Raw genomic sequence first — 13,206 nt, forward strand, 5'->3', positions numbered from 1 at the left:
TTGTTAAAAATGCCCATGCGCGTTTTATTAATAAAAACTAACAGTGCCAAGGTTAAACAAGTCAAACAATTATAGTCTCTTTATATTCCATAAAATATTACAGAAAAGTTTATTTGTGTTTCAATAAAAAGACTACTGTCTTAGAATAGGCAGCTGACAGTATTTGTGCAGTTAATTGTTTGTGAATAAATTTAAAAAGACTACCACCTGCCCTGAAATTCCTTTTATAAAAATGAACTATTAAAAATGATTGACAAATTTTGAGTTAAAAAACTTAAAACATTCTCTATATTTAATTTCAACTTTATAATAGATTACAGGAAGATGCTTATGAAACAAATACAAACATTTGTTTCAGTACATGTCTTTATATGATAGACTTATAAGTATGTAAACAACTATATAATAAAAAGTTTCCAAAGACTGCCTGTAAGAAATCAGGCAAATTTTACCATAAGCAATAAATCATTCCAAACCTTCAAGACATTTTATATAGCTGCACCAACTGGCAGTAAACATTTGCCAAAAACTTTGTAATTCATATGTCCCAACATACAGTGAAAAGTATATAAACTTGATGGAATCATAATGTTAGATATAATTTAAGGGAAATAAGTTCATAACAACATTCCTGGAATTTAACATGTAAAAAAGTAGGACGTATCTTTCTTGTTTGGTTCTTTGGACACTGCATGATTAACAAAAAACACTACTACATTAGCTCACTATCCCTCAAAAAGTGGCATAATCAAAATACACTCCAAATAAATTGCCATTCAGTGTATTCATTTTCCACAGAAGGATAGTATTTTATTTCTCAATGATGTGTCTACATTTTCTTTAGCAAACTTTGAAAGAACATTTGGGGCAAAATTCTTTTTCCTTCAAGTAAAAAAGAAATCCCAAACAAAAAACAACCAACAAACCAAAAACCCCTAAAACAAGAGTAAATAAAGGCTCTGCATTAACACACTGGTATCAAAAACACACATCCACACCACATTTAAAAATATCCTACATAAAACAATCCTTGTTTGCTTATCAGAGGTGCAATTTCTAAACTCAGAACTGCTTACCAATATTCTCCTTGGGGGATGGGGCAAAGTAATTTGAGACACTTCTCCCTAGAACAATTTATTCCTGAAGCCTGCTGAATTTTAACAAAAAATAGTCTACAAGCAAAGGGCATCAGTCGTCATCATCATTTTCATTAAAATCATCGTCATCATCATCGTCATCCCCAACATAAGAAACTGGTGTTTCAACTCTGGAGCCACTGTACTGAGATCCATTGGAACTTGTAGCCAACATCCCATCTCCACCGTTGGAAAAGTCACTGAAAAATAAAAAAAAAAGGCACTTGGCATTGCTTTATGATCTCTCCCGTATCTAGTCCTTTCCTTTAATGAATCTGCCACTGCCACTTTATAAACTGTCTTTAACATATGTCCAAGTTGTCTCCAAGAGGCTGAAACACTCCCCAATAATTTTGAAGTGGTTGTTACTAGGTTTCTTCCTTTAGGTTTAATATAAAGATTAAACCTTTTCACAGGTATCTTATAAATATGTTTTTCAGGTTTCTTCTAAAGTACGCAGTGTTAAGGCTATGCAGCTAAGCTCTTTAGTATTTTTATGTAGCCTTGAACACTTGCAAGTGAATCATGTCTTTCAGAGTCACTAATCTTGATTCAAAGACTTGGAAAATTGAGGAATTAATAGCTTTTCCTTAACTCCTTGATATGACATAGCAAACTGTTATGTGCTGTATTTTTAATTTGAAACTGTTTTCTTCTCATTGTGCAGTATTTTATTTTAATAGAGCAAGAAAATTCCTGCCTCCATTATTACTTGCTATTTTGCCAATCTATTTAATTGTTGACTTTTCAAATAGTTTGATAAACTATTAAACTTGGCCACAAATTCTTGACCAAATATTTTTTTTTTAAAAATCACAAAAATAGTATCTCCCTTGAAAGAAATTCATCATTAAAAAATTGCTTTCAAAAATGTTTGCTAGTAATTTTTTAAATGCTAATCCAACTAATGCACATATTCAATCATCACTTGTTGCTGTATGGAGCCAATTTAATGGTCTATCATCATGCAGAATGAAATTGCAGGGGTACCCCCAAGAAGCTCACAGGAAGAACATATCGAGTAAGACACTTTCAAGAATTTCTGCTGTTCTGCACTTATTCAGCAGCAAGATACAGAGGTATCTGTCTAGCTGTAGCCAGATGACTTACAACAGGTCTGCCATAATTATCTGCAAAAGCAGTTTCAAAAGCAAAGAAAAAAAGAACAAAAAAGAGATTATTCTCGTGTTTCTGTAAACTTGGAAAATACAAACCCAAAATCCGTTCTCCTCTCTTTTCAATAAAAATAGAACTGGATTTCATAACCTGAGTATCCCAGTAAGTAAGACAAAGAAACTGGGATGAAGGTATTGGTAGCAGCATCTTCAGTCTTCTGCAGACTTTCTTTAGAGACCTTGTTAAATAAAAGTACAGCCTTTATTTGCCTTGGCAGCACAACTTGTATTGCCATGAATGTTCACGGCTATTGCCATGAATATTCATATATGTCCTATAATTAAACACAATTTGTCACTCCCCTTTTCCAAATTCCTAAGAAATGGAAATGGTAGAAGTTCTTGTGCTCTCACCAAGATAATGAACCCACTCAGCCTCTGGTTTTTTATTGGTCTCTGGCTAACAGTGGCCTATTCAAATTTCAAAGTCTGAAATACGCATGGGGCTCTTTTTCACTACACCATGCTCATTACCACAGAAGGAAACTTAGTGAAAACAGTAGATTTTAGGTACTGTTCAGCATCTCTAAAGATATTTTGGCAGAATTCTCACTCAAGCTTCAGTTCCCTTGCACAAAACACACAGAACTTAATTCAAGCATTTGTTAAGAACGTCAAACATTTCAAAGATCATAGAATCAATTAGGTTAGAAAAGACCTCAGAGATCACAGAATCCAACTGCTGAGTATTTGACTCAATTTACAACCTTGTGGAGCTCACAGAAGGACATCTTTTTGATTAATACAGCAATAAGAAACTAGTGAGTAACAAAGTTAAATACTAGTTATGGTTTATCATGCTACCACCTTCTGATTGCTGTTTGAAACCCAAAGACCAAAACATTTTCTTAAGTTAGACACTAACGACCAAGGAGTAATCTTTCCAATATTATATCTTTAGAGAAGTATCTGTTTTCTTGTCAAAAACTCTAAACTAGAAAAAAACCCTACACAAACAAACAAACAAACAACACATTCAAGATTAACACCACTCCAACCCATTTTCACTATACAGGAAAAGGATTTCTTTAATGACACTGCTAAGAACCACCACAGAAGTGATGTCTGAGAATAAACTTAAAACACATATCCATAACACACAATCAAAACAGAAGTTGTTTCATGAAGCATATAATATCCAAGTTTCTTTGATGACCGCAGATTTTAAAAATCAATTGAAAATTTCATCTCACCTGGCTGAAAATCTTGTGCCGTTTGATGCAGAACCTGATGAAGATGTGACATATACACTGCTGATTGATCCCTGAGCCATTTCTGTAAAACAAACAACATGCACTCCAGGAAAAATTCCAAACACAACCATCTAATTCAGTGGAAATGCTTAATCCCTTTAAAGTCCAGAAAAGAAGTCTTGCAGCCCAAACAACAAAACATATTGATGTACCATACCAAAACAGCATAATTTTAAAAAAGGCTAGTGTAAAAACAAAATTTCAAAATACGTTTAAAAACCACATTTATTTGGGAGTGAGCAAGACAGATGACTTCAGTATTCATCACATGCTTGCACTTACTACCTTTTGCCTTTGCAAGTGAATCAAGCATAAATACTGTCCTCTTAAAGGAATTACACACTGCCAAGATCTACTTGGGTGGCATAATGCAAAATGTTTTGCACAGAGCAGCAGTCCATTCTTTATCAGTCACTATGTCATTTGCTCCCTAGGGCACAGTAATAAGTAGATAAATTTGAGAACTTGACAGAAATCTTTACCACAATCCACTGGAAATTAACCGATCTAAGGTATCTTCATGTTTTTTCTTAGAGTCCTATACTAAGGAGGAAAACAAAACAACTCTTTTTGGAGTAACTAACCTGTCACATATGGTTCCAGAGCTTTAGGAACCAAACTCCTTGCAATTTTTAGGTCCTCTGCTGAACAGCTTCCAGATTCTAGCCCACAAGCCATTCCCATTCGTTTTAGTACTTCTATATCATCATGAATTTCAAAAGTATTGTCAAAATTAAATAGATATTCAAACCTGGAGAGGAAAAAATGTCTCAATTAGCTTCAATAACTTTATCTACCTTTCCATTTTCAGGAATTGCAGCACTTCAAAAGCTTTATACACAGTGTTAAGTGTGTTAGTGACACATCATACTAAGCAATCAAATTTTTCAAGAATTATGTATTTGCTCATGACTTCTTACATTCAGTTTTTATTTAGCTGATGAAAAACACACCTTTTTGAACCAAAAGTGGGGAACAGCAGTCCTGAAAGCTAAATCAATTTTCAATTCTACTGGCTGGATTGCATGGTGTTAAAGCCAAAGGAAAACACTAAAAACACTACTTAGTTAAGTATGACATAAAATGTCAAGAGAGATGCCTAATATCTCTAGACAGCAAGTCTTAAATAGGTTATCAAATGTGAATCAATTAGTCAATTAAAAAAAAAGCTTTCTGAAATACATGTTCTCAATTTAAAAAAGGCACAAGTAAATTAAGTTTATATTTAATTTTTAACAAATCTACATGAACATTTATTTATATGAACTCAGAGCTCCATCAAAAGCCAGATGGAAAACTTTTGTTAGCTTACTTGTCATTGGAAATACTGCAGTCAATCACTGTCTTCTTGCTGGTGTTCACAATAATAAATGGCAAGTGGATGACAGAATTGGAAGGTGGAGGTCGGTTTGCCTGCTGTTCTGCTTGACGGTTTCGCTGGACAAGGTTCTTAAAGGCAATTTGCTAGAAAAAGCAACAGCGATATCAAAGTATGAATGAAGCTTTTAGGATCACATTAACAAAATCCCACAGATGAAGAATTCCAGCAATGGTTGCAGCAAGTAAATGCAGAAAAGGACAGAGAGCGTTTACCATATTTCTTCATGTTAAGATGCAAGAAGAGTCACTGAACATTAGTATTAAAAAAGACAATACAGTAAAACTTTACTGAGAAAAAAAATGCACATTCTACTAACTACATCAAGACAGTTCCTTGGACAGATCCCTGACAGAATGGAGAGATAACAATGACTGGAAAAATAAATTTTCATATAGCATCCTACTTCCTCTCCATTTACTCTTCCCTACTAGCTACTGCACTTCAAAAAATACACAAATACACCTGAATGTTAATATTGAAACGAATTATATGCTAAAGAAGTTAATGTTTGGGATTTGACTATCTGGCAATAGGTTTCTGAATTACCTGTTTAAGATTAGTGACTTTAACATCTTACCAAAATTGTTTTTTACAATGGAATGTTCCCATTTTAAAAATTAGCAATTTGAGTAATTAAAAACCATTGAAACTCAAGTTATAAATCTTACAGTAAGCTACTGAACAAAAAAAAGGTATTTTTCTGGTCATGAAATCAAATGAAATAAACAAGAATTAAGACCAAAATCAAAGCCAACACAGAGACTGATGAAAATCAGGCAGCTGTTCCACAGCTGTCTGTACTTTCTTTCTGCATCCCTGAAATTCTCATTCCTACTGTGTAGGAAACGCAGCTACCAAGGGATACATTTCAGTGGACCAGCAGCACAGTGACTTGGGAAACAGACTATTGCTTCCCACAGTGTAGTAGGGGAAATCTGGGAAGGAGTTCAGCCATTGTTTCACAGCTGTCAAGCCACTTACACACCAGTGCCAGCGAGTCTCCAGAGAGGCACAATGCAGAGCATTATGGCAGACAACCTCCACAGTCACTTAATTATATCTATGGATGCTAACACGGAAGAAAATTTTACATACAGGAACCGAACTGGAAAATTCAGAGGGTACACTATGAAATACTGCTCCTATCAGCATAAACAGTGTTTAAACATACTTGAAACTCCAAACAAATTCATCATAACTGATGGAAAGTTGATTCCTTCCGCAATAGCAATGGCCAACAGCATGGTCCCAGCTACATAAACAACAGCATTAAATAAAAACTGCATACACCTTATCCTGAAATTCACCTCTAGTCTTCCTAGAAGATTCCCATCCCTCAGACTCAGATAAAAAAGGAGGAATACAGATATAAGTTACCTTGCCCTATAGACAAGAGTACCTTGACTGTACCTGTAGAATGAGTTCTTGTAGTTGAGACTGTTTTTGCTTTATTCTTTCAATTCTTCTCTGTTTCTCCACCTTAAGACAGAAAAAAAGGACTGGTCAGTTTGTTGGTTTTAAGTAGCATTTTATGCCAACATTTTTTCCTAAAATCATTTCAATACCAGAGAATTGGAAGCATGAGATATCATTATCAATCAATCATTAACGTTCTACACATAATTTAGAGAATTAACTATCAAGACACATCAGTACTACTTATAGAAACTAAGAAAAAGCAGAGTTAGAACCCTGGGGAATAAAATACAACAGCCTGTGAAGAAGATAAAAACATCTTTGCAAACAGAAGTTATGCCTCAAGGGGTTACTGGAATTCTCTCAAAGAGGCAAAGGTAGACAAGAAAGATCTACTTGATGTAGAGCCTGTTGGTACTGGAGGTGTTGGAGAAGAGCCATGAAAGGTGCTTAAAGACACAAAACTGATATGGAGCCCAGCTTTCCCAGTGGAAGAAGCTCCCCAGCAGATTCCTACAACGACTTAACTGACAGACTGAGACTCAAACTATAGACAACCAGATGAAGGTGACAAGGTGACAGAATATGCTGGCAATGATGGGTTACTGAGCATAGTAAAAAGAGAGTTTGTCATAAAGCAAACTCAAAGTGTCTTGTAGCACTTAGTGATTACATAATTTAAATTATTTCTGGTAAATATAGTGTGGTATGTGTGAGAAAACAATCGAATCCATGTATACTTTAGAATTCAAACGACATTCAGTAGGGGTCTTAAACTACAGTATCTACAAAATCCATCAGCTCAGTATAACAAGACAGCCAAAAATTTGAATTATTAGGCAAGAAACAGAGAACCAAAGAGAAATTACCACTACATTACTCTATGAAGCAGAATGTTTACATCTTGATTTCTGTAGGTCTGATGGTCCTTTTTCAAGACAAGCATATGAAAGAGTAATCAGGATCATAAGTGATTCAAAACAGACTCCATGCAAGAGAATAATGAATAAATTAGGACTCCACTGAAAGGAGAATGAAATAATGGGGGAGAACATGAGAGATCCCTATAAAACAATTAATAGGATACAGAAAGTGAATAAGGAATGACTAGGTCACCATCACTTCCAATTAAAAAAAATATTCAGCAGACATCAACTAAATATAGTATGTTCAAAACCAAACAGAAGGTATTTCATAAGAAGCTTCTCAGGCACCTGAGACTCACTGACACAAACAACCCAATATTAAAAGCAAACACTGAAAAAAGAGTAAAAATTTGTGGAAGAAATATTGAGGGCTATTAAATAGAAAGATAATGTATCTGCCTCAATTATGCCTCAACCACAAAATTACAAAAGAAAACATCACTAAATACCTTCTCTCATCACTCACAAAATAAATAGGGTTGGAAGGGACTACTGGAGGTTATCTATTCCAACCTCCCTGCTCATGGAGTGTTCCCCCCAAGCACATAACTCAGGATTGTGTCCAGATGGCTTTTGAGTATCTCCAGGGAAGGAGTCTCTGGAATATCTCTGGGCAATCTATTCCAGTGCTCAGTCACCCACACCGTAAACAAGTTCTTCCTCATGTTCAGGTGGAACTTCCTGTGCATCAGCTTCTGCCTGTTGCCTCTTGTCCTATTGCTTGGCACCACACTGAGAAGTGCTTGGATCCATCCTCTGACACCTCCTGTCAGATACTGATAGAGAGTGATGAGGTCCCCCCTCAGCACTCCAGATGTGCCTCACCACGGCTGAGCAGAGGGGCAGGATCACCCCCCCTTGACCTTCTGGCAATGCTCTTTCTGATGCACACCAGGACACCACTGGCCTTCTCAGCCATAAGAACACTGCTGGCTCATGGACAGCTTGTTGTCCACCAGGACTCCCAGGTCCTTCCCCACAGAGCTGCTTTCCAACAGGTTGCCCCCAACCTGTACAGGTGTATGGGGTTTTTCTTCCCCAGATGCTGGACCCTGCATTTGCCTTTGCAGAATTTCACACGTTTCTTCTCCGCCCTTCTCTCCAACCTGTCACGGTCCTTCTGAAGGGCTGCACAGCACTCCAGGGTCTCAGCCACTCCTCCCAGCTTGGCGTTGTCACTGAACTTGCTGAGGAGGCATCTGCCCCTTCATCCAAGTCATTGATGCATAATTTAAACAATTCTTGACCCAGCACTGACCCATGGGGGACACCAGTTACAGGTCTCCAACCAGAATCTGTGCCACCAATCACAACCCTCTGACACTGTCATTCATCCAGTTCTCAATCCCCCTCACTATCCACACTCCCTGAGCTTGCCTATGAGGATATAGTGGGAGACAGCATCAAAAGCCTTGCTGAAGCCCAGGCAGACACCATCCACTGCTCTCCCCTCCTCTGCCCAGTCTGTTATCCCATCACAGAAGGCAATCAGGTTGGTTAAGCACAATTTTCCTTTGGTGAATCCATGCTGACTACTCCTGACCACTTTCTTTTCTTCCACATACTTAAAGATAGCCTCCCAGGATAGACCATTCCATCAGATTCCCAGGGATTGAGAGGCTGACTGGCCTGTAGTTCCCCAGGTCCTACTCTTCCTCCTTCCCAGGTAACTGCTACTCTCAGCCAAGATCCTGAATAGACAGACTGCTGGCCCTGAAAACAACTTATTTTTTTTAGATCCTTAAAATGTGCAACTAGAAAGGAAATTACTCAAGTTAAAAATTCATATGAATGTAGTTTTCTGTTTAGTTTTGATGAAAAACAAACACTCCCCTACCCCCCAAGTGTATACAGTTAAAAAAACAAAGATGCAAAAGGGCATGATGCTATATTAAAAAAAAAATTTTTTAAAGGATAGGATCAAGTCTTACAATTCAGCATTAGGAAATAAGCCAAATAACTTCCTCTCTCCAAAAAACATAAAACTCACTGAGACATTTTTTTATCACATACAAGTAAACTACACTGCCTTACAGACTACTTAAAGACACAAACCTTATTAACTGCCCCACACCCTCTGTTTTTGCATTAGCAGGACATATTTTACCAAATCTAATATTCTAATTTACACACAAAGAACAAGTTTAAGAATATTTTAAAAAATAAATAGTCGATGAGGATGCCCTCAAACTCTGATGTTCCTTATAAACTATTTGGCCTGTTAGGGGTGAAGCTAAACAGTATCAGATAGAATAGCAAAATAAACTTTATTAGGCATGACAGTTTTACAAATTAATCATTAGCCTTCAGAAAGTCACTGTATTACACTCATGGTTTAATTATTCAATGGTTAACAGAACTCTTTCCTCCTCTTGTGACAGCAAATTAACAAGTTGCCACTTTCTTTTTAATTGTAAGATTCCCATCTTAAATGCATGAAACTTCACTATGCATCATTATATTCTACGTTGCTTTTTTTACTTCAGTACTAATATTATCCTACTCTTCTTTAGGACATTATCAGTCATGACATCAAATCCAGCTGGATGAGCCACACTTCCTTTTTTTTTTGCTCCAACATTGCTGGCAATGCCATACTTTGTGAGACAGATCCAAGGAGATCTACTTTTAAAATCCCTCCAGTTAGCTGGTTCCCTGTTCAGCACACAGCATTGCCATCTTGGAACCTCTTCACCTTCCATACTCACCCTATTAATTATGCCCCAATTATCACTCTCTTAACTAATAGTTTTCACTTGGGATGATATTCAAATAAATCTCAATTAATGATTAGACACCCTGTATTTACTTTATCTAGACAGCAATTCAGTATTAAATGAAAAATCAATTATCAGTATCAAACAAAAATTAGAATTATCCCTTTGTAGATAAGGTTCCAGAATACTTTTGTTCCACTTTCCCCCTCACTTTGGCAGCTTCTACACTGATTTTTTTTTTTAGTCATAGACTTATTAAGAATAAATACAAAGTCTCATTCTGTTCTGATGAAGTGAGTTTACTTCAGTAAACCTTAGTAACTTTATTATTCTGCAAATATCAGGATAGTAAAAAAATTCTGTCAGAACTGACAAATCTCTTTCAGTATAAAGCATTTCACTTCGTCCCCAAGACATGGAATAAGGAAGTCTGACATATTCATGTAAGAGAATTGTCACAAAAAGCTACGACCTGCAGCAATGGAGATGCCTGTATATACTGACCTACATGCAATATCTATCATCACAGATCTATTTATCTATTTGGCATCTGGAGAAAACAAATCTTCCTGACTCCTGAGAGCACCACTACTGCAATGTTGGAAATACACATTAATCTTTGACTACCTTCCACTAAGAACCATTTCACATGTAAAAGCTGTATTTGACATAAAAGAATTAAACAAAGACACATTTGAACAATCTGGATGCTGAAGAGTTTTTGTTCAGTACATACAAATAGAATAAAAACAGTCTAAGAGGACCATACTACTCTATTTTGCTATCTGAGAAGATTATAGGCACATATTGTATCAGAACATATTAAAGCTGTAAACATTTACTCAAACACAAAGCCATTGTGAACTTCCAAATGCATATACCTCCAAGTTCTGACATTCCTGAGCCGAGTTAGTAGGTAGACCAATCCATTTGATTTCCTTCTTCTCCTTAGAGATAATGTTCATGGCCATAAGGACATTTAAGGCATCATAGACACGTCGTCTAATATTCTTCTGGTCGTAAGCCTGCTGTAGACATAGTGCATTAATCAAAAATATACCTGTGCCAAAAATATTTGAAAATAAACATATTACAGCAAATGGGTAAACTCGGATAACGTCTGAACTGTTTCATTTAGCAATAGGGTTAAAACAGAAAAATCTCAAAAGAAAATTCTCTTCCCCCATTCAGTTCACATGTAATTGACTTCCCATATACTTACTGATTCATTTGGTGAAATGTGATTATCAGTGGTAGTGAATTCTGCAACCAACTCGTCTGCCACCTCATTGTATGAGGTGGTTCCTTTTCTTTGTACCTTCTCACAAACCTTCATAGAGAAATGACGTAAACCCTTGCCATTCTTCTCGCCTTTTTTGTTCCGCTTCCTAGATATACGTATAATATATATTTTAAGAAGATTTGAACTTTGGAATATTTGATGTCTCTTTTTCAAATACAGGCACACTGCTGTAAAAAACCCAAGCCTTCCCTTTTCTTCTGCTTCTTATCCCTTCCCAACACTCGCTCCTACATTTTTTCCCCGACAATTTACAATATTTATAAACAATTCTAGTATTTTGATGCTGAAACACAATACAAATTTATTCTTTTGCCAACTTTGCTAGCTCCAGTAGAATCACAAAATCATAGAACAGTTTGGGTTGGAAGGGATCCTTAAAGGTCATCTAGTCCAACCCCCCTGCACTGAGCCAGGGTATCTTCAGCTCAATGAGGTTGCCCAAAGCTCTATCCAACCTGGCCTGAAATGTTTCCAGTAGCAGACAATAAATTAACAACAGGGATACTCCTTGAAGAAGACAATAAAGAAAACCTTCCAAACTTCAAGACAAGGAGAGATAAGGAGATAAATACTAAAACATGAAAACTGAATCAGAGGAGAGAACTTTGTTGTCCTTTTTAAAAATTTTTATTTTTAATTTAAAGTAGCACATAGATTGAGCATTTTCTATGCAATTTGATACTGATACTGACTGAACAGATAAAGTCTGGTATTGTTTGAACTCACTAAACATTACACTATTACTATAATACAGATTTGAAGTTATACAGTATATGAAATTGCTATTAGAACTTCAAAGTTACAAGATACAAGCAGTATAACGACGTTTTCTGCTTTGCAAAGTTTTTGAAATAAAAAGTTCCTTGTAACTAGAGGAAAAACACAAGTATCAACAAAATTAGTTTCAGCAAGGGGAAGTCTCAACTCTTACATCTCATTTCACTGTATAATTCCAAAGCAGAAATCTATTTATGTGGAACAGGCCACTGATAATAAATTTAGTCTTAAAGCAACTACATTTAACAAGATGCCCTTAAAACAAGCTTGCATGAAAAAACCACACCAAAAGAATGCATTCCTTGTATTTAATACTTTTTCCCAAAAACGACTACATTCTTATTTCAAATTATACTCTGGGATACCCTTGTTCAATCATAAATAGACTGTATTTTTCTGAAAATACACCAGCATAAGAGAAATCATAGAATGAAGTCAGCAAATTCCTGTGTCCTTTCAGGAGCTAAATTTTCTAAATGTTAGTAATGTCAGAATATCTACCAGAGTTTACAGAAAATATTCTGCATTCTTTTACAAGAAATGAAGAGGTACTCATCATTTTGTGACTACTCCCTATTTTAGTACAATAGACTTCAGTGGAGAAGTGCTCTTGATGAAAAGGTAGACAGACTTTCCCACACTGCTACCCTGAGGAGTACATACACTATCACAACATTTAAAATAAAAGTTCCAACCGTTTATTAACCCTTTCTAGCTTTCATTTTGCTCACCCAGCAGACCACGGCGAAGAATCTCCAGTCTGGTTCTGTGATGCAAAATGTGTGTTAGGTGTATGTGGGCTTCCTACCAGGATAGTATTTTGCGCTGAAGGTCTCTGAGGTGTACCGATAACCTACAGTAAAGGTAAAAGAATTTGGAAAATGGTAAGAATTCCAAGATATTCAAGCGACACAATTGAAATGATGCATTATCCAAACACTAGTACTTTTCTCTACATATTTCTCTTACATGCATCTAATTTATACACACTAGCATAAAAAACTTCAGACTATGGTTAATATAGTTAGAGCACTCCCTAAGTTATGAGCACTTCTATTTTAATCTCCTTAAATGAGGTTTTCATGCTTGCTGGATTTCTTAACACTTTTCAACACCAACTTG

At 36.1% G+C, this 13,206-nt stretch overlaps 1 protein-coding gene across 2 annotated transcripts in view; it reads right to left on the reverse strand.

Annotated features, from left to right (window-relative positions):
• Positions 1 to 13,206, reverse strand: part of TFDP1 (transcription factor Dp-1) — a 39,587-nt gene continuing 26,381 nt past the window's right edge. The window contains exons 4-11 of one of the 2 annotated variants that reach the window (XM_008635857.2): positions 12,816 to 12,937; positions 11,227 to 11,392; positions 10,886 to 11,032; positions 6,356 to 6,424; positions 4,877 to 5,028; positions 4,149 to 4,315; positions 3,505 to 3,586; positions 1 to 1,336 (exon numbers count right to left, since the gene is read on the reverse strand). In XM_008635857.2, the coding sequence (XP_008634079.1) occupies positions 1,189 to 1,336; positions 3,505 to 3,586; positions 4,149 to 4,315; positions 4,877 to 5,028; positions 6,356 to 6,424; positions 10,886 to 11,032; positions 11,227 to 11,392; positions 12,816 to 12,937 (1,053 nt within the window). In that variant the 3' untranslated portion in view covers positions 1 to 1,188. The remainder of the gene's footprint in view (positions 1,337 to 3,504; positions 3,587 to 4,148; positions 4,316 to 4,876; positions 5,029 to 6,355; positions 6,425 to 10,885; positions 11,033 to 11,226; positions 11,393 to 12,815; positions 12,938 to 13,206) is intronic. The other variant, XM_008635858.2, reaches the window with a different exon arrangement.

This window comes from Corvus brachyrhynchos, unplaced genomic scaffold (genome assembly GCF_000691975.1).
Source record: "Corvus brachyrhynchos isolate BGI_N302 unplaced genomic scaffold, ASM69197v1 scaffold83, whole genome shotgun sequence".
NCBI lineage: Eukaryota > Metazoa > Chordata > Aves > Passeriformes > Corvidae > Corvus > Corvus brachyrhynchos.